Here is a 22,571-nt window from a genome sequence, read left to right on the forward strand (position 1 = left end):
GGCCGCGGCATTTTCCATCGCCCGGTGGGGGCTCAGGACTTTCATCGGCCTGCTCGGCTCGACCCTGGGACTTTCCATCGCCCGGTGGGGGCTTCAAGGGGTTGGGAGCCTCGATCACCTCGTGGCGCCACGGGAGAAGAACGAGGAGGAGATAAGACTTTGCCTTCCATCACAGTGAGGGTGTGCCTAGAGCAATCACTGTGATGGCTGTTTTGTGTAAAAAATTGTATCTGTGTGTCTTGTGTTCTTTAATGTCTACTGCCGGACCCTGACGTGAGAGGACGCTGGCGTTGATTATTCGCCGCTTTTCCGTCAGGATAGTTTGTCTGTTTGTTTCTATGTTAATTGTATTTGTAAAGCGCTTTGTGCATGTGTTAAGGCGCTATATAAAATAAATATATTATTATTATTATCATATATCATCATCATATATATACAGCCGGAAACAGGCCTTTTCGGCCCTCCAAGTCCGTGCCGCCCAGCGATCCCCGTACATTAACACTATCCTACACCCACTAGGGACAATTTTTACATTCACCCAGCCAATTAACCTACATACCTGTACGTCTTTGGAGTGTGGGAGGAAACTGAAGATCTCGGAGAAAACCCACGCAGGTCACGGGGAGAACGTACAAACTCCTTACAGTGCAGCACCCGTAGTCAGGATCGAACCTGAGTCTCCGGCGCTGCATTCGCTGTAAAGCAGCAACTCTACCGCTGCGCTACCGTGCCGCCTTATTGTGCTATTATTTCCAATGTTTTTCATCAGCTACGCGAGTTAATAAAATGCTGTTCTTAATAAACAAAATTTAATCTTCTTATTAAGGAATTAATATAAGTAGCTGATCAATTTCTCAGGATGTAGATGTCGCTGCAAGACGAGTAATTATTGCACATCACAAATTGTACTCTGAGTAGATCGCTCGGCCATTTGATGTTCAACCACTTTGAACGAGTTGGATCTTAAACAAAATAAGAGTGTTGCGGTCATCGTTCTTCAGACAGTTTCTCTTTTTTCAAGCATTTGAGGTGATGAACTGTATTTAAGGCGCGGGAAAAGACTTAACATTGTGTCCCTGTATTGGTGCAACTGGATTCCTCGTTCGATAACTAAATCGCTGCCTCACCACCGCACCCCAACCTCCAGTTGATGCCTGGAGTTCACCAGTTCATATGGGATTGCGGCCCTTGAGTTAATAACCATGGTTAAAACCCGGATTATTCCCGTCACGATCTCACACATCTCTATAAGATCACCCCTCATCCTCCTGCGCTCCAAGGAATAAGATCCTCGTCTGCCCAATCTCTCCATACAGTGAGGCCCTCAGGCCTTGGCAACGTCCTCAGAAGTATTCTCCACACCCTTTCCAATTTATGCACATTCTTCATACAGCGGAGTGAACAAAACTGAACACATTAGTCCACACTGGCCATCCTTAATATGAAATGATGCACGGTTTCTCCAAATATAGACGGACCTGAAGACTGGAGCGTGAGAGACGAGTGTCCTGATGTGGATTAAAATGTGTTTACGTCCATCCTAATCACGGGCTGTGAACAGAAAGCAAACAAACGCTTTGCGCCGTTCCCTCAGTACACGTGTCAATAATGCGTTCATACGTTCAGAAGTGATAGGAGCAGAATGAACCCATCAAGTCTACTCTACCACTCAATCGTGGCTGATCTACCTGTCCTATCCCCATTCTCCTGCCTTCTCACCATAGCCCCTAACACGCGTACTAATGAAGAAAATATTACATTCCTTTAATTTTCCTTTATCTAGCCCCAAAAGACTCATGAAGTATGCCTTTCCTGCCTTCTCCCCATACCCCCTGATTCCGCTATCTTTAAGAGCTCTATCTAGCTCTCTCTTGAAAACATCCAGAGAATTGGCCTCCACTGCCTGCTGAGGCAGAGAATACCACAGATTTACAACTCTCTGACTGAAAAAGTTTTTCCTCATCTCCGTTCTAAATGGTCTACCCCCTATTCTTAAAATGTGGCCCCTGGTTCTGGACTCCCCCAACATTAGGAACATGTTTCCTGCCTCTAATGTGCCCAATCCCTTAATAATCTTATATGTTTCAATAAGATCCACTCTCATCCTTCTCAGTTCCAGCGTCTACAACCCCGGTCGCTCCAGTCTTTCAACATACGACAGTCCCGCCATTCCTGGAATTAACCTAGTGAACATACGCTGCACGCCCTCAATAGCAAGAATATCCTTCCTCAAATTTCGAGACCAAAACTGCACACAGTACTCCAGGTGCGGTCTCACTAGGGCCCTGTACAACTGCAGAAGGAATTCGTTGTTCCTATACTCAACTCCTCTTGTCATAAAGGCCAACATGCCATTAGCTTTCTTCACTGCCTGCCGTACCTGCATGCTGACTTTAAGTGACTGATGAACAAGGGCACCCAGATCTCGTAGTACTTCCCCATTTCCTAGCTTGTCAGCATTCAGATAATAATCTGCCTTCCTGTTCTTTCCACCAAAGTGGATAACCTCACATTTTCCACATTAAACTGCATCTGCCCACTCACAAAACCTGTCCAAGTCACCATGCATCCTCATAGCATCCTCCTCACAGTTCACACTGCCACCCAGCTTTCTGTCATCCGCAAATTTGCTAATGTTACTTTTAATCCCATACATGTGACCTCACGCTGTCAATGGAGGAGGCCCAGGACAGGAAGTGGAGTTGAAATGTTTAGCAACCGGGATGTTCCGCAGATCTGGGTCGCCTAGTCTACGCTTGGTCTCACCGATGTACAGGAGGGGGCCGAACCGAAGCGTCACCAAACCACATCCTCGAGAAATGCTGCCTACCATGCCGTGTTCCAGCACATTGTGTATTATATATATACCAAGTGGACCCACTGGGCCCAAACTTCTCCTGCATTGGTGCAGCACCCACTCCTTCCCCCCTCCCCTCTCCTTCCCCTCCCCACCCCCCCCCCCCCACTCTCCCTTCCCCTCCCCCACTCCATCCCCCTCATCCCCCTTTTCCTCCCTCCTCCCCCTCCCTCCACCCCCCTCCTTCCCTCTCTCGCTCCCCCTTCCTCCCTAGGAGATAGATTTAAACTTGAATAAATTTGAATATCTTAAAAAATATAACACCGATTTCAGTGAAACTTCTTCCATTAGCACCAAAGGGATAACGGTGCGTAAGGTGGGCCTAAAATTGTCGCGCTATCCTGTACCATTTTGGCTGTAGTTCAGGAACAAACAAACAAACAAACGAGAGTTTTAGTATACAGATAAACCGGCATTTTGCATTTCTTGTATCTCAATGAATTCAGATTTGTATTTTATTTATTTCAGGATGAAGCTGGTCGGGAGAGCTGAAACTCTGAGTGGATGTGTAATATAATAAAAAATAAATGCTCAAATTATAACCATGTGTTCACTATTTGCAGTGCGAGTGTTGACACCGAATCGTTGTCAGAGACAGATTCTGCCCGGGCTTTGAAACGTTCTATCACCCCTCTATGTTTTTAGCACAATGTTCAGAGAAATATCTGATGCCATTAAGCGGAGTAGCTTACAAACTGACGGTATGTATGTAGAATTCTCTGATTTTTTAAACTAACATTGCGCTCCCCTCAGTCCACCCCCCCCCCCCCCCACACACACGCACACCTTGTCCCTCCCTCCCCCACCCCCTCCTCCATCAGCTTCTGGATCCCCCATCCCCCACCTTCTTTTCCCTGTACCTCACCTGGACTCGTATCTATTTCTCCCCTCCACCACAACCTCCACGGATATCCCTCCCTCTGACTTCACGATTCTCACCCCTTCTATCCTTATCTCACACCTTTTGTATTTTCATCTCTGGCATTAATCCGACTATTGCTATTGAGGGCGTGCAGCGCAGGTTTACTAGGTTAATTCCCTGAATGGCGGGACTGTCGTATGTTGAAAGATTGGAGCGACTAGGCTTGTATACACTGGAATTTAGAAGGATGAGAGGGGATCTTATCGAAACGTATAAGATTATTAAGGGGTTGGACACATTAGAGGCAAGAAACATGTTCCCAATGTTGGGGGAGTCCAGAACCAGGGGCCACAGTTTGAGAATAAGGGGTAGGCCATTTAGAACAGAGATGAGGAAAAACTTTTTCAGTCAGAGAGTTGTGAATCTGTGGAATTCTCTGCCTCAGAGGGCAGTGGAGGCCAATACTCTGAATACATTCAAGAGAGAGCTAGATAGAGCTCTTAAGGATAGCGGAGTCAGGGGGTATGGGGAGAAAGCGGGAACGGGGTACTGATTGAGAATGATCAGCCATGGTCACATTGAATGGCGGTGCTGGCTCGAAGGGCCGAATGGCCTACTCCTGCACCTATTGTCTATTGTCCTATCAAAACAATCCTCTCGCTGGTGTCCGCCTCTCACTTGCGATGGGTGGAGATGGAATCCCACCACTGGCCACAACTTCCCATCTCCACGCCTTAGCATTTTCCGCTTTCCACAGACTGCTCCCTCCGCATCTCCCTGGTTAACGCGTCCCTTCCCACCCAAACCACCCCCTCTCCAGCTACTTCTCCCCGCAACCGCAGGAGACGCGACACCTCTCCCTTGTCCTCCCCCCACTGACTGCGTCCAAAGACTCTGACTGTCTTTTCAGGTGAGGCAGAGGTTCACTTGCACCTCCTCCAACCTCATCTACTGTTTCCCCTCTATCAGGTATGGACTCCTGTATATCAACGGGACCAAGGGCAGGCTCGGCAATCGTTTCGCTGAACACCTCCGCTCAGTCCACCTAAAGCTCCTTGATCTCCAGGTTGCTAAACATGTTAACTCCCCCTCCCATTCCCACACTGACCTTTCTGTCCTGGGCCTCCTCCATTGTCAGAGTGAGGCCCCGCGCAAATTGGAGGAACAGCGCCTCATATTTCATTTGGGCAGCTTACACCCCAGCGGTATGAATATTGACTTCTCTGACATCAAGCAACCCTGCCATTCACTCTCTCTCCATCCCCCTCCTTCGCAGTTCTCCAACCAGTTTCACTGTCTCCGATTACATTTTATCTCTGTTTGCTTTGTTGTTACCTTCTCCTAGCTAACAATGATCTATTCTGCATTTTCCTTTATCTCCTTCCCCTTTGTCTCGTTTTCACACCTTACATTTCCTTATCCTGGTATCTCCCTCTCCCCTGACTTTGGTCTGAAGAAGGGTCTCGACGCGTTGAAATGAACGGATCGACAGTTCTGATCCACTTGCTGTTTATTTCTCTCTTCCCACATTTACATTCCCCCTGGTTTTATTTCCGCGCTCACTGGGGTTTTACGACACGGAATTTGGGGATTAAATGGGAGCCGTTCAGCGCCGACCTGTTGTCCACCGGGTTTCTGCCCCACAGCCCCTGAGCCCCGCTCCTGACGCCGGTCCCGGGACCCGACCCTTTTACACACCCGGAGCGGAACCGGAGCAGATTCTCAGCCAGTTTCCATCCCAATATTCCCCGAAGGATAAAGTTTCTCCGTGAATTTATTCCCAGTGAAGGTGTGGAGATGGGACTTGGTGTCCGCGTCGTAAAATGAAACTGTCCCGGACTCGTAACTGAGATAAACTCCCACCCTCCCGGGGATGGGACGGGCGGGGAGACGGGATGGAGGGGAGGTGAGTGCAACAAACTCGTCACCCAGCCGCCCCCGCCTGATGCTCCAGACTCCGGGGTCAGTGTGACCGGTCTCTTCCTCTCCACAGACACTGCTGCGACTCCCAGACTCCACCACAGAATCCCCGCCACCTCCACCTCCCAGTAATGTCTCCCCGATGTGAATCCCTCCGATCCCAGCACACACGCACTGTCTGTAAACCTCTTACCGGTGTCAGGGAGACTCCTCCAGTTCCGGGTCAGTCCCACCCTCTTCCAATCCTCAGACACCTCGAGCCACGGACTCGCTGTTTCCACATCCAGGGTGACGGAGACTGGGGGGAGAAGCAGAGAATCAGAGAGTCCCCGGGGGTTGGGGGAGACTCGGGCAGCGCGGCCCCGGGACCGGGGGAGAGGCCGCTCGGCCTCAGGCACAGGCGGGCGGACAACTGAAACCTTGCCGGGGTTTCACCCCGACCACAGCGGGTGGACAACAGACGTCTCCCCCAGAGTTTTTATCCGGGGATGGAGGGGGGAATTTCGTGAGGTGGGGGAGGGTGGACGGGGAGGACGAGTGCGGAGAGTGAGGAGGATTGCGAGATTGCGGTGGGGATGGAGGAATGAAGCGGGTTATTCAGATATGGAGGCAGATCGGAGCAGGTGGATATTGAGGTGAGCGGTAATTTGAAGTTGTTAAAGAGGAGGTACAGGTGTGGGGTGAAGTCGTCATGATCATAGTGAATGGGGGCAGACACGAGGTGCCAGATGACCTGCCCCCTGTTTCTTTGAATGGAGGGTGAGAGGGAGGGAGGGGTGGCTTGGACCATGAAAGGAAGCAGAGGTTGAATGATCGGGTGTTGGACAGAATGGGGGGAGACTTGTGGTTGTGGGGTCGTTGAAAGAGAGAGGATTCAAGGGTGGATTTGATGGGTGTGTACAACTAACACACTGATCTCATTGTGAACCAATATATGAACTTCACTGTGGGACTTGACAATGTTCCGCATGTAAGGCTGGTCCAGAAAGCGAAGGCAGGTGGGATCCAAGGCCAGCTGGTGAAATGGATCCACAATTGGCTGGGTGGTTGGAGGTAGAAGGTAGCGGTAGAAGGATGATTTTTCTGCTTGGAGGTCTGTGGCTGGTGGTGTGCAGCAGAGATCGGCGCTGCAACCTTTGCTGTTTATGTTATATGATCATGGCTTGGATGCGAATGTGGGAGGTGTGATTAGTAAGTCTGTGGAGGAAGCAGAAATTGTGGCTAGTGGGGAATGTTGTCAAAGACTGCAGCAGGATGCAGGGTAATTATCTAAACCTTATTCGCATGCAGAGAAATCAAATCACGAGAGTGCAGGTTTATATTGAGAGCAAGGAATTTTAAAGTATATCTGAGATTTCGGTTTTACTAGACCAAGTGGACCCGTTGGGCCCAAACCTCTCCAGTATTGGTGCAGCACCCTCTCCTCCCCCCCTCCCCCTCCCTCCCCTCACGCCCACTCCAACCCTCCTCAACCCCCCTTATCCCCCCCCTCCCCCTCCCTCCCTCCTCCCTCCCTCTACCCAACGTCCCTAGGAGATAGATTTAAACTTTAAAATGTGAATAACTTTAAAAATATAACACCGATTTCAATGAAACTTCTTCCATTAGCACCCAAGGGATGATGGTGAGTAAGGTGGGCCTAAAATAGTTGCGTTATTGTGTACCTTTTTGGCTGTAGTTCAGGAACAAAGAAATAAACGAGAGATTTAGTACATAAATTTACACTGAGAGTGGGTGATATCTGGAACATGCTAAAGAGGAGGTGGTGGAGTGAGATATAATCACTATATCTGAGGTATTTAAATAGGTGAGGTGCAGAAGAATGCCGATGGAATGTGGGCAAATCGATTAGTATAGCTGGGAAAAGATGGTCATGGACATGATGGGCCGAAGGGCCAGACTCTGTAATGTACAACCACGGCTCTCAGCTCCAAGAGCACTGAATGACTGAGTCTCCACAGCCACCGGTGCAGGGTCGTTCCCCAGTCTCTGCGTGTAGTAATGTCTCCTTATCTCTGTCCTACACGGTGCGGCCCTCATTCTGAGAGAGTGCCCGCTCTCCAGACCCCTCTGACAGGGGAACCATCCTCCCTGCATCCAGCCCACTGAGCCCTTTAAGGACTCTGTGTTTCACTGAGATCTCCTCTAATACACCCAAACGCTCGAGTACACAGGCCTAGACTACCCAATCTCACCCCGCACAGCAAAATCATTGCCCCAGGGACAATTATTGTCAATCTATGCCGCATTCAACTCTGTGTAAGGTTTATCATGCTGTAGGTATGAAAAAAACTAAAGATCACAAGAAAATAGCTGGAGGAGTAGTCTCCACTCCTCAGGCCGACTCCGCCATTCAATGTGATCATGACTGATCTAAGATGGCACCAATTCCTGTTCTATACGAGTTCTCCATAGCCGCCAATTTCTCGAACCTTCAAATATCCATCTGTGTTCACTTTGCCTATTCCAATAATCTGACCTATCACTACCTCCCAGGGCAGAACATTTCAGATGCTCACTGCTGTTTATGTTATATTTCTAAGGCGTGGATGTGAATGTCGGAGGTATGATTAGCAATTTGATAGCAGCAACCTCTATGGTCGGCTGATCAGGAAGGCTGGAACATATGGAATCCAGGGTAGTTAGCCAATGGGTAAACATGTGGCCTGAAGGTGGGAGACAGAGGGCGGAGGTAGAGAGTTGTTTTTCAGACTGGAGGCCTGTCGCAAGTGGTGCACCACAATGCTCAATGCTGAATCCACTGTTGGTCCCTATTCATACAAATGATTAGATAAATGATGTGTATGTGGGTGGCATGGCTGGCAGGTTTGTGGATGAGACTAAAATTCATGAGACATCGTGGAGAGTGAAGAAGGTTGTCTAAGATTAAACTGATTGTAATGAACTGGGCCAATGGACTGAGGAGTGGGGGATGCAGTTTTCTAAACTTCGAGGGCATCGGTTTAAGTTGTGAAGGGAAAGTTTAAAATGTTCTTGAATGGCAACGTTTTCAGGCACTGGGTGGCAGAGAGATAGCTGCCATAGGAGGTGTTAGAGGCGAATACAATTTCTATCAGCAATGTTTGCATCTGAGTTACTAAAAGGCATTATAAACAAGAAGAGGGGAAACTGAACAGGTTTTACCTCGCTTAATGACAGATGTTTCTCTCCACAGCGTGTTCATCAAAAAGTGTTGATGGAATTTTTCAATCGGCAAGGTACCGTCTGTCACTGTGAGTGCTCTATCTGCATCACTAACCCTGCAAATATTTAGCAGCTGGTTATAAACTGAGCCTCAACAATTTCTTTGAGCTGTTACACACAAACATGCAGTGTTTCAGTCAAGAGCATATCCTACCTCCTCTTCCCACCAGCTTCCTCCTGCAAGAAATAAGACAGAAATCTGAGTAGACTGAGACGGGACATCCACATCCCGACAACAGGAGTTTCACACAAATCACAACAAGCCCCAGAAATGTTCCATTGCCCAGCATTTATTGTCGTCATCACAGTGACAGAAATTGGATATTGCCCTAGAGATTCTACAAGTGTATTAATAGCAAAATAATAACTAGGGGGAGAATAGGTCTCTTTAAGAGCGAAGGGATAATTAGGATAGGACAGGTCCCCTTAAGTGCTGGCAACCTCAAGGCATGTTAAGGTGGGTAAATCGTGTTGTATCCGAGGGCAAGCCTTCAACAGATCCCTTTAACGCCGCGTAATTCTTTCCCACTAAAGAGGAACATACGACAAACTTTCCACATGATCTTTTGATTTCCTGGAGATTTTCCATCTTTTCGGGGAAATTTTAAACATTCGCTAACTCAGTGACAGGATCACAGTAACTCATCCCAAGGAGACCGCAGGCAGTGCTGAGATCCCGCAGATTATGCGGGAGGCCACTTAGTTTGGGAACAACAGCAGCACAGCTCTGGAACAGACGGGGCATTTACCCAGTTCTGAATTACTGGCAAATGCAGCATTTATTTTAGAAATATCCCCCACCATTTTGTGCCTGTGCACTTTCACTTCGCCAAACTGTAGAGTCACCCCTCACCTTCAGAAATACCACACTGTCCTTTTGATCCATCCGTTGCTGCAACTTAAAGAGTTCCTCCTGAATGGAATTTAAATTCTCCTCAAACTCTTCAAGTTTTTTCTCCATTGTATTTAGAATCTTCTTCTCTTCCTCCCGGATATCTGCCAGTACGCGCTGCTCTTTCTCAGTGAGAATCTGGTGCAGTTCAGCAAACTGGGATGTAATCTTCGACTGAAGGTTGTGTGACTGTTCCTGTGAAATGAAAGGTGAAGATCAATATATAATGTCACTGATTGTGTTTCCTCACGACTTTCACCGTGACATATGTCCTGTGCGTTTTGTATTTGCTTTGGCAATTCAATTCTTTGTCTAAATGCTTCTGAAATGTCGTGAAGGTAATCTTATAACCCATCAATCCTCTACCCCCAATACACTTCCCTGCTGCCTATTCCTTTTCACGTGCCCATTCATTCCCATTTATCCGCCCACCACACACTTTCCCAGGGATAATTTACAGTCGCCCATTGACCATTGAACCAGCGGGTACCTTCGAGGTCAGGATCGAACCCGGTCACCAGAACTAGGAGACAGCAGCACTACTTGTGTCACTGCGCTGCCCTGTTATTACACATCACAGGGATCAAACCTACACAAGATCAGGAAATCGAAACTGGAAAGCCTCACCAGAACTCCAGAAATCTTCTCTTTCTGTTGCTGCTCCATTTGCTGGATCTCTGATTTCTTTTTTGTGAGAGACTGGATGGAAGCTTTAACCTGACCCTGTGATTGTGTTTGAAAATCAGAGAATAAAAGTGTTACACTATAAAGACGGAATTAAACAATAATAGACTCAAAATGCTGGAATAACTCAGCGGGTCAGGCAGCATCTCTGGAGAGAAGGAATGGGTGACGTTTCTCGGTCGAGACCATTCTTCAGACTGACATTCCTTCTCTCCAGAGATGCTGCACGTCCCGCTGAGGTACTCGAGCATTTTGTGTCTATCTTTGGTTTTAACCAGCATCTGCAGATTCTTCATACACATAGGAATTAAACAATGATGCGATCAAAATCTGTTTGCTTTTACCTTGTAGTTTTCAGCAGCTTCATCTACCAGCATGAAGCGGTGATCTCTGTGTTCCCGCCCAGCTGCACAAACCAGACAGATCAGCTTCTTGTCAGTTTCACAAAACAGCTTCAGTTCTTCCTGATGTTCCTCGCAGTGAAGTTTACTTTCCTTCTCTGTCCGATTCAGGCTCAGTGTTCGAGCTTTCTCAGCCGGTCTCGCCAAGGCCCGACTCACCCTGAGGGTGCGGTCTGTAAACACCTCTCTACATTCCGGGCAGGAATTTCTCCCCTCCCTGTCCCAACTCTGTGTGATACAGGAGCGGCAGAAGTTGTGCCCGCACTCCAGTGACACCGGATCGGTGAAGAAATCCAGGCTGATGGGACAAACTGCCTCCTCGGTCCAACTCTCGACCTGGTCTTTCGAAGCTATTTTAACTCCGCCACTTCCTGGTTCAAAACGCATTCCCTTTCACGCAGCTGCTGATCAAAGATACTAGAGGAGCAAGATAGACCACTCGACCCTTAAACCGGAGTGGGTCATGGCGGCATTTTAGTAGCAGAAATTTGCAGAAACATTTTAAAAGAAAAATAACTAAAATCTGGGAATTGATAGATGAGATATATTCTGCATTTTAATGGCATCATCACACATACTGTTCCCCAAAACACTGATTACACTGCGAGAGGCGGGTTTTGCTGTTGATAGGCAGATGGTTGGACAAAGGCCAGAGATGAGAAGACAGAAGGTGTGTGACAAAATGATTGAGGACTTGCGACTTGTGTCCTGATCTTCAAACAGTCTTCTCCTCAGACGGCCAAAGGTTGTGCAGGTGCACTGAAGGCGCTGGTGACTTTCACCATCAATGTCTGCCTTCCTCTGGGAAGAGGAGCGCCGGCCAGAGCACCCGAGGGTCACCATCGTTACGACCATTTTAAAGGAAGGAGACAAATCCACCCGCGGAAACTATGGAGGGTTCCCCCGCTCTCTACCACAGGGAGGGGTCAGTTACACATTAAACTGTCCTGAATATAGACGGAAGCGGAGAGTAGCGCTTTGGACAGTGTAAGGCAGGGTAAAATGTTGGAAACAACTGCAGAGTGGACTCACGAAGATGGTGCCAGGATTTGAGGGTCAGAGCGAAAGGGAGAGGTTGGGCAGGGAAGGATTTATTAATTGGAGCGCAGGAGGCTGAAGTGCATAAGATCAAGAGGTGAATAGACAGGGTGAATGCACAGTCTGTTACCCGGGGCAGTGGAATCGAGAACTAGAGGACACAGGTTTGTGGTGAGAGGTGCAAGATTTAATCGGAACCTGAGGAACAACATTTTCACACAGAAGGTCGTGGGTGTCTGGAACAAGCTGCCAGAGGGGGTAAGTGAGGCTGGACAACAACGTGGAGTGTAGTTGAAGCCCCGTTTCCTGAACAAAGACGACACCTACGAATCACCCCTCCTCCTCTTGCTCCTCCTCTCCCTCACCCCTCCTCTTCCTCTCCTTCACCCCTCCTCCTCTCCCTCTCCTCCTCTCCCTCATCCTCCTCCTCGCCCTCTCCCTCTCCTCCTCTCCCTTTCACCCTCCTCTCCCTCTCATTCTCTCCCTGCACCTCCTCATCACCCCCCTTTTCCTCTCCACCTCCTCCTCCCCTTCTTCCTCTCCTTCACCTCCTCCCCCTCTTCCTCTCCACCTCCAACTCATCTCTCCCCTTCCCCTCACCCCTCCTCTCCCTCGCCTCTTCCTCTCCTCCTTACCCCATTTTTCTCGCCACCACTCCCTCTCCTCCTCTCCCTCATCCCTCCATTTCTCTCTCCTCCTCCACTCCGGGCCTCTATGGCCGCCTCTCTCCGCAGCCGCCGCCGCTCCTTGTGGAGCCGCTGCCGGTCGGGGACGGGGCCGCCGCTATAGGCCCGGCGGAGACGGTGGAGGAGGGGGATGAGGAGCCGCGGCAATAAACACCTCCACAAGTTCCACGGCATGATTTGGCACAGAATACAGGAAGAACAATGCAATAGTCTTGTCGTGGTTCAATCTGAGCCCCAGCCCACTGTCCCAATGCACATTATAAGCAGATGCCTCTGTGCTAAATGTTGCAACACTGAGGGCAATTTACCGAGGCCAATTAACCAACACACCCGCTTGCCTTTTGGAGGTGGGAGAAACCCGCAACACCTGCAGGAAACCCACGTGGTCACAGGGAAAACGTGCAAACTCCAAACAGACTGCAACAGAGGTCAGGTTTGAACTCTGGTCTGTGACCCTGTGAGGCAAAGGGTCTCCCTGCAGCTCCACGGCACGTCAAATGTCCCCACCTGCGCAAACTCTCCTGATAAACAACCCTTCCAGACCCGATAGAGTCCTCGTAAATCTTCTTGCACCCTCTCCAGTTTGCCAACAACCTCATTGTCTCAACGCTGTCTTTAATATCCTGACGTTTGAAAGAATGAGCACCAAACACATTCTTCACCTCCCTGCCTGTCACCGCTGCATCTTCCATGGCACTGTGTACCTGCACCCCGACATCTCTCCGTTCTATAAAGCTGTCCGTTTACTGTGTATGTCCTGCCCTGGTTTGTCTCAGCAACCTGCATCGGCTCACCTTCACATGAATAAATCCCACCTGCCGTTCCTGAGCCCATTGGCCCAGTTCACAGGGATCCTATTTACTCTCAGGTAACCTTCTTCACTCTCCACAATGTCACCAATTTTTGTTTCATCTGCAAACTGACTAACCGTGCAACCTACATATACACCCAATCGTGTATATAAATAAGGAACAACAGTGGACTCTGTCCCCAGTCTGAAAAACAACCCACTACCAACATCCTCTGTCTGTGACCTTCAGGTAATGTTGTGTTCCATCCGCTAGTTCACCCCGGATTCCATGAGATCCAACCTTCCAGAACGGCCTCCCACGCTGTGTGTAGAGGTTGCATCTCTCAGAGGGCAGTGAATATCACCCCTCCTCCTTTTGCTCCTCCTCCCCCTCAACCATCCCCTTCCTCTCCTTCATCCCTCCTCCTCTCCCTCTCCACCACTCCCTCTCATCCTCTCCCTCTCCCCGCAGCACCTCCTCACAAGCCCCCCCGTCTTCCTCTCCTCCACCTCTCCTCCATACCCCTCCTCTTCCTCTCCTTCACCTCTCCTCCTCCTCACCCCTCTTCCTCTCCACCTCTCCCTCATCCCTCTCCTTCCCCTCCTCTCCCTCGACTCCTCTTCTTCACCTCCTCACCCTTCCATTTTGCGCTCCATTTCTCTCTCCTCCTCTCCCTCACCCCTCCATTTCTCTCTCCTCCTCTCCCTCACCCCTCCATTTACGAACCCACACGTCTTTGGGATATGGGAGGAAACCGGAGCACCTGGAGGAAACCCATGCAGTCACAGGGAGAATGTGCAAACTCCACATGGACAGTACCCGAGGTCAGGATGGAAACCCTGGTATCTGGCGCCGTGGGGCAGCGGCTCTACCATCTAGGCCACTGTGCCACCCGAGGGAAAAAGCAAAAAAGGGGGTTATGCCGATAGTTTTAAACTGAGGAGGAAGCGTGCCTGGAGCATGAAGACCAGAAATGCTTGATTGGGTAAAATGGACTGTTTGTGTGTAGGAAGGAACTGCAAATGCTGCTTTAAACCAAACAAAGACACAAATTGCTGGAGTAACTCAGCGGGACAGGCGGCATCTCCGGATGGAAGGAATGGGTGATGTTTTGGGTCGAGACCCCTCTTTAGATGTCTGTTTTGTGTCATTTGCATCCAATGAATAATTCAAACAAAACCCACAAAAATATTTCAAAGAACATTAAAATTGTCATTGAAAAGGCTGCAATATTAGAAACAGAATCTGCAGTTTATATTAATAAACTAAATTAAAATATACATTCCTGCTGTAATGTAATAGTTGCATTCCTAGCAAACTTGTGTTAATAGAAAAATCACACGATTAAAAACTGGAAGGGGCGATTTGGGACCACAGTTTGGGGCTGGCACGAACAGTTTACAATGCCCCTGCAGAATTTATCATATCATATCATATCTATACAGCCGGAAACAGGCCTTTTCGGCCCACCAAGTCCGTGCCGCCCAGCGATCCCCGTACATTAACACTATCCTACACCCACTAGGGACAATTTTTACATTTACCCAGCCAATTAACCTACATACCTGTACGTCTTTGGAGTGTGGGAGGAAACCGAAGATCTCGGAGAAAACCCACGCAGGTCACGGGGAGAACGTACAAACTCCTTACAGTGCGGCACCCGCAGTCAGGATCGAACCTGAGTCTCCGGCGCTGCATTCGCTGTAAAGCAGCAACTCTACCGCTGCGCTACCGTGCCGCAGAATAAAAGTCTCGCTTTTTCGCACAGTCCTTCTTGTAGAATGTTGTGTGTCGTTCATGTATACATGTCGTTAAACTGGAAAGATTACAGAGAAGTTTTACAAAGATGTTGCCAGGACTTGAGGGCCTGAGCAATAGGGAGAGGTTGAACAGGCTCGGACTTTATTCCTTGGAGCGCAGGAGGATGAGGGGTGACCTTATGATGATGTATACGATCCAGAAGTGAATAGCTAGGGTAGAGGCACAGAGTCTTTTACTCAAGAGTCGGGGAATCAAGAACCAGAGGACATAGGTTTAAGGTGAGAGTAGGGAAAGATTTCACAGGAACATGAGGGGTCACTTTTTTAATACAAAGGGTGGTAGGTACGTGGAACGAGCTGTCTTCCTATTGAAGGAGTGCAGCGCAGGTTCACAAGGTTAATTCCCGGGATGGCGGGACTGTCATATGATGAAAGAATGGAGCTGCAGGGCTTGTATTCACTGGGATTTAGAAGGATGAGCGAGGATCTTATAGAAACACATAAAATGATGAAGGGATTGGACACGCTAGATGCAGGAAACATGTTCCCGGTGTTGGGGGAGTCCAGAACCAGGGGTCACACACAGTTTAAGAATAAGGGGTCGGCCATTTAGAACTGAGATGAGGAAAAACGTTTCACCCAGAGAGTTGTGAATCTGTGGATTCACTGGACATATTCAAGAGAGAGTTAGATAGAGCTCTAGGGGCTCGTGGAACCAAGGGATATGGGGAGAAGGCAGGAACAGGGCACTGATTGTGGATGATCAGCCATGACCACATTGAATGGCGGTCCTGGCTCGAAGGGCCGAATGGCCTCCTCCTGCACCTATTGTCTATTTATCAATGTATCCCATCTTGTCCCCCTCCCCTCAACCTCTCCTCTTCTGCCTGCTCTCCTCTTCTGCCTGCCCTCCTTTCCCACCCCTCCTCCCTCCTCCCCTCCCACCCCTCACCCCCCCTCCTCTTTTTCCCCTTCACTTCACCTCCCCAAACACCTCCCTCCCCCATAACCCGCCCTTCCCCTTTTTCCTCCCTCTTCCCTCTCCAGGTTGGGACCAGGCCGCGTCTCCATGGAGACGGGCCCCGCCGTTGCCCCCCTCTCCCCCATCTCCGGTCGCCATTGTCACTCACCCCCTCTGCTCCGGCGTCCGCCCGGTTTCGCGCCCAACTTCACGTCACTGGCCGGCGCCGCTATTCCGCCCCCGAGACGTGACACAGGGTCGCCATTCACACGCCCCGGACACGTGACACCAGACCTCATTCAACCGCCCCCGGCACATGACACCAGATCTTCATTCTCCCGCCCCGAGACGTGACACCAAACCCCCATTCCCCGCCCCGATAAGTGACACCAAACCCCATTTCACCCGCCCCCGACACGAGACACCAGACCCCTTTCCCCCGACACGTGACAGCAGACCCCATTCACTAGCCCCCGACACGTGACACCAGATCTCCATTCAACCCGCCCCGACACGTCACACCAAATCTCCATTCAACCCGCCCCCGACAGTTGTCTCCGTCCACACCCCTTCCCCCCCCCCCGGCACGTGACAACAGGCTCATCCGACCACCCACCCACGGCACGTGACAGCAGTGACGTAACTCACGGCGCTCCCATTGTCCTGCCCTCCGCACGTGACAAGGGCCCCCGTTCCCCCAGTCTCATCCCGGCTTTAAAGAGTGGCAACTCTTTGAAACTTTGGTCATGGGGATGAACATAAGTTACAGAAGTGAAGTTCCAGGAAGTTATCCACAGTGCCATTCAACAAAACAGTTGTGTTTATTTCTAAATCATTCTGTTCAGTGAAAAGGGATAGACAAACAGCCGTGTTTAAACGTGTTCATTCATTACAAAATCTCCTGGGAGCCCTTGACTTGGTCACCCAACCTACGCCTGGACTGACCGTGGGAGCTTCACATGTTTCAGTGTCCCATCTGCAAAGACCACAGCACTCACTTTGTCCAACTCATTCGTGAGGCTGCACTCGAAAATATTATGTTCAAAAGGACACAAAGTGCTGGAGTAACTCAGCGGGTCACAAGTGATAGGAACAGAATTAGGACATTTAGATTTAGAGATACATCACCCTAGGTTCTCCGGCCCCTAGAACATTTGGGAGATTGTGTGTATCTTCCTCAGTGAAGACATCCAAAGTAACGGTTTAACTCGTCTGCCATTTCTTTGTTCCCCATAATAAATTCCCCTGCTTCTGTCTTAAAGGGACCCACATTTGCCTTGACTATTTTTTTCCTCTTCACGTACCTAAAAAAACTTTTTCTAGCTGACCTCTAGACCTAGACTCTCCCACTGGTGGAAACATCATCTCCATTCTATCCAAGCCTTTCATTATTTAGTATGTTTTGGTGAGGTCCCCCCGCATTCTTCTAAACTCCAGCGAGCACAGGCCCAGTGCAGTCAAACGCTCATCAGGCAGCATCTCTGGAGAACATGGATAGGCGATGTTTTGGACTCAATCTGAAATGTCACCTATTGAGGTTCTCCGGTGATGCTGCCTACTCAATTATTCAAATATTCCTTACACCAAGTCAAGCCTGATGCACCAATTAAGTCATACAGTGTGGAAACGGGCCCAACAGCCCAACTTGCCCATCTCAACCAACATGCCCCGTCTATACTAGTCCTACCTGCCCCACATTTGGCCCACGACCCTCTAAACCTTTCCTATCCATGTTCCTGTCCAAGTATCTTTTAAATTTTAGATATAATAATAATAATAATGCATTACATTTATATAGCGCTTTTCATATACTCAAAGACGCTTTACAGAGATTTAGAGAACATAGGGAAATGAATAAATAGATAAATAAGTAAATAAGTAAACGAACAGAGAAAGGAGACAGAAGGTGAGGTGACCTTCAGTGGTTGAAGGCAGTACTGAACAGGTGAGACTTCAGCGATGTTTTGAATGTGGTGAGTGTGGAGGAGTTTCTAACGGTTTGGGGTAGTGAGTTCCATAGGGTGGGAGCAGCGATGGAGAAAGCCCTGTCCCCCCAGGATCTGAGTTTGGTCTGGATGTGGGGAGATAGGAGATTGGCAGCAGCAGAGCGGAGGGTGCAGGTGGGAGTGTGCCTGTGGAGGAGGTCGTTCAGGTAGGATGGGGCCAGGTTATGGAGGGCTTTGTAGGTTATGAGGAGGATTTTGTACTGGATTCTCTGGGGGATGGGGAGCCAGTGGAGTTTGTAAAGGACGGGGGTGATATGGTCACGGATCGGGGTGTGGGTGAGTAGACGGGCAGCGGAGTTTTGAATGTATTGAAGTTTACTGATGATTTTTGAGGGTGCGCCATAGAGGAGGCTGTTGCAGTAGTCCAGACGGGAGGTGATGAAGGTGTGGATGAGGGTTTCTGCAGCTGTGGAGGAGAGGGATGGACGGAGACGGGCAATGTTTTTGAGGTGGAAGAAGGCTGTCTTTGTGATGTGTTTGATGTGTTTGTCGAAGGAGAGGGTTTGATCAAAGATGATTCCAAGATTCCGGATGTGAGGGGAGGTGGATACTGGGAGACCATCAACGTTGAGGATGAAGTTTTGGGTGGATTTGGTGAGCGTTTTTGGACCAATGATGATGATTTCAGATTTGTTGCAATTGAGTTTGAGGAATTTTGATTGAAGCCAAGATTTTATTTCAGTGATGCAGTTTGTCAGTGTAGAGTGTGTGGTGGGGGAGATTGACTTGGTGGAGATGAGGAGTTGGATATCATCGGCGAAGCAGTAGAAGTTGAGACCATGACGCGGATTAATTGACCAAGGGGGAACAGGTAGAGGATGAAGAGGAGGGGGCCAAGGACTGAGCATTGGGGACACCTTGGGGGAGGGGAGCGGTGGGGGATTTACAGTTGTTAATGGAGATGAACTGGTGTCTGTCAGAGAGGTAAGATTTGAACCAGGATAGGGCTGTGCCGGTGATGTTAAAGGAGGTTTCAAGTCGGGTGAGGAGAATGGAGTGATTTATGGTGTCAAAGGCGGCGCTGAGGTCAAGTAGGATGAGGATGTTGAGGTTGCCAGCGTCGGAGGAGAGGAGAATGTCGTTTGTGATTTTGAGGAGCGCAGTTTCAGTACAGTGGTTGGAGCGGAATCCGGATTGGAAAGTTTCATACAGGTTATTGGTAGAGAGGTGGTATTTGAGTTGGGAAGCTACAGCACGTTCCAAAACTTTGGACAGAAAGGGTAGGTTGGAGATTGATCTGAAGTTGTTTGGGGTGTCAGGGTTTAGACCAGGTTTTTTCAGAATGGGGGTGACAGCAGCGAATTTGAGGGATGGCGGGACAATGCCAGTGGACAGGGAGGAGTTTATTGTTGCAGTGATAAGTGGAGAGAGAGCAGGAAGGCAGGCCTTGACAAAGCTGGAGGGGATGGGGTCCAGAGAGCAGGTGGCAGTTTTTATTCCTGTGAAGAGGTCAGAGAGGTCGGTGGTGGAGACTGGGGAGAACTGAGGCAGGGGTTGACAGGATAAGGGGGGGGCAGGTGGTTTGAGGGGGAGCAGGTGCGTTGGTGGTTAAGGTGCTGTAGATGTGGTCTATACAGCATCAGGGTTCAATCCTGACTACGGGTGCTGTCTGCACAGTTTGTACATTCTCCGTGTGACCACATGGGTTTCCTCCAGGTGATCTGGTATCCATCCACATTTCAAAGACGTGCAGATTGGTAGGTTAATTGGTTCCGTTACGAATTCTAAAATGTCCCCTGAGTGTGTATGATAGTGTTGATGGTAATGGTCATAGTGTTGATGGTTTGCCACGGACTAGGTGGGCTGAAGGGCCTGTTTTCGAGCTGCACCTCTGAAATGAACTAAACTATACGAAACTAAGTTCATCCAATGGTGCGGATGTCACTGGAGTTTAACAATTCATCTGAACGTCAGCATCTAATTCCCCCAGCACCCCACAGGGATGGTCACCCTTGGTAAACGTGAATTTTCGTGAACAGTCTGTGACCCATAGCGCTGTGGCCATTGTGCTATATTTAAACTCCACAGCGCTGTGCCCATAGTATACTGCCCAACCTGCTGAATGCCGACAATGTTTTCTGTTTTTTGTTGGCAGTTTATGCTCAGTCACACATTCCAATCACCCAATCAACTGGATAAAGTTTTTTTTAAAAACAGATCCTGAAAATCCAAATGGAAACACCATTCGTCGTCGGTATTAGACGTGAAATATAAAGTCTGTTTCACCTTGCCTGACCTGCTGAGAATTTGGGGCAATTTCTGCTTTTATTCCACATTTTAAGCCATGCATGTGGTTTGGGTCGCAGGTATGGTAGCAGGTGACAAAAGTCACTTATTAAATCAGATTCCCGCTGTTTCTGCAATTGTCAAAGTTAATTCTCAAAGTTACAGCTGGTCTGTGGTCGCACCGCGTGGCGTTACTGCCATCTAGTGGCGGGACCAAGAAGTGACGCAGTTAACGCGTTGAAATGAACGGATCGACAGCTGTGATGCCACTTGCTGTTTATTTCTCTCTTCCCACATTTACATTCCCCCTGGTTTTATTTCCGCGCTCACTGGGGTTTTTAAGACGCGGAATTTGGGGATTAAATGGGAGCCGTTCAGCGCCGACCTGTTGTCCACCGGGTTTCTGCCCCACAGCCCCTGAGCCCCGCTCCTGACGCCGGTCCCGGGACCCGACCCTTTTACACACCCGGAGCGGAACCGGAGCAGATCCTCAGCCAGTTTCCAAACCAAGGCACGAAGAAAGGATAAAGTTTCTCCGTGAATTTATTCCCAGTGAAGGTGTGGAGATGGGACTTGGTGTCCGCGTCGTAAAATGAAACTGTCCCGGTCTCGTAACTGAGATAAACTCCCACCCTCCCGGGGATGGGACGGGCGGGGAGACGGGATGGAGGGGAGGTGAATGCATCAAACCCGTCACCCCACCGCCTGATGCTCCAGACTCCAGTCTCCGGGGTCGGTGTGACCGGTCCCTTCCTCTCCACAGACTCTGCGGCGACTCCCAGACCCCAGCCCTGACTCCCCGCCACCTCCACCTCCACCTCCCAGTAATGTCTCCCCGATGTGAATCCCTCCGATCCCAGCACACACGGACTGTCTGTAAACCTCTTCCCGGTGTCAGGGAGACTCCTCCGGGACCGGGTCACTCTCACCCTCTTCCGATCCTCAGACACCTCGAGCCACGGATGCGCTGTTTCCACATCCAGGATGACGGAGACTGGGGGGAGAAGCAGAGAATCAGAGAGTCCCCGGGGGTCGGGGGGAGACTCGGGCAGCGCGGCCCCGGGACCGGGGGAGAGGCCGCTCGGCCTCAGGCACAGGCGGGCGGACAACTGAAACCTTGCCCGGGGTTTCACCCACAACCACATCGGGTGGACAACAGACATCTCCCCCGGAGTTTTTATCCACGGATGGAGAGGGGAATTTCGTGAGGTGGGGGAGGGTAGACGGGGAGGACGAGTGTGGAGAGTGAGGAGGATTGTGAGATTGCGGTGGGGATGGAGGAATGAAGCGGGTTATTCAGATATGGAGACAGATTGGAGCAGGTTGATATTGAGGTGAGCGGTAATTTGAGGATGTTAAAGAGGAGGTAGAGGTGTGTGGTGGGGTCGTCATGATCACAGTGAAAGGGGGCAGACACGAGGGGCCAGATGACCTGCTCCTGTGTTTTTTGAGTGGAGGGTGAGACAAAGGGAAGGGTGGGTTTGTTAGTCAATTGGAGTGGGTGCAAAAGGGTTTACAACAACTTCATCAGGTCTGAAGGGCTGGGTTATCAGGTGAAGTTGGACCGTCATCAGGTCGTAATGTCATCAGTGAAAGTATTAGAATTAGGCCATTCGGCCCTTCAATTCTATTCCACCATTCAATCATGGCTGATCTACCTCTTCCTCCTAACCCCATTCTCCTGTCTTCTCCCCATAACCTCTGACATCCATACTAATCAAGAATCCAGCTATCTCTGCCTTAAAAATATCCACCGACTTGGCCTCCACAGCCTTCTGTGGCAATGAATTCCACAAATTCACCACACTCTGATTAAAAGCATTTCCCCTCATCTCCTTCCTAATGGAACATCCTTTAATTCTGAGGCTCTGACCTTTCGTCCCTTCCTGCCCAAACCACCCCATCCCCGGGCACATTCCACTGCAACCGCAGGAGATGCAACACCTGTTCCTTTACCTCCCCCCTCAACTCCATCCAATTTATCCCAAAGAGGAGGAAAGATTCCAAGGGGAGTAAGAGACACCCGTGGCTGACAAGGGAAGTCAAGGACAGCATAAAAATAAAAGAGCAGAAGTACAACAAAGCAAAGAAGAGTGGGAAGCCAGAAGATTGGGACTCTTTTAAAGAGCAACAGAAGATGACTAAGAAGGCAAAACGTGGAGAAAAGATGAGGTACGAGGATAAACTAGCTAATAATATAAAGGAGGATAGTAAAAGCTTTTTTAGGTATGTAAAGAGGAAAAAAATAGTCAAGGCAAATGTGGGTCCCTTGAAGACAGAAGC

At 49.5% G+C, this 22,571-nt stretch overlaps 1 protein-coding gene across 1 annotated transcript; it reads right to left on the reverse strand.

Moving 5' to 3' along the window:
- Nucleotides 1-858: 858 nt before the first annotated feature.
- LOC144602695 (nuclear factor 7, brain-like) lies at nucleotides 859-16,350 on the reverse strand. Its single transcript, XM_078415823.1, has 8 exons — nucleotides 16,226-16,350; nucleotides 10,764-11,265; nucleotides 10,363-10,458; nucleotides 9,697-9,930; nucleotides 8,998-9,020; nucleotides 8,784-8,899; nucleotides 5,833-5,937; nucleotides 859-1,551 (listed from the first exon to the last, which is right to left on the reverse strand). The coding sequence occupies exons 2-8, from the start codon at nucleotides 11,205-11,207 to the stop codon at nucleotides 1,541-1,543; spliced, it is 1,029 nt and encodes a 342-aa protein (XP_078271949.1). The 5' UTR covers nucleotides 11,208-11,265; nucleotides 16,226-16,350; the 3' UTR covers nucleotides 859-1,540.
- Nucleotides 16,351-22,571: the final 6,221 nt, after the last annotated feature.

The sequence above is a fragment of the Rhinoraja longicauda genome, chromosome 19 (assembly GCF_053455715.1).
Source record: "Rhinoraja longicauda isolate Sanriku21f chromosome 19, sRhiLon1.1, whole genome shotgun sequence".
NCBI lineage: Eukaryota > Metazoa > Chordata > Chondrichthyes > Rajiformes > Arhynchobatidae > Rhinoraja > Rhinoraja longicauda.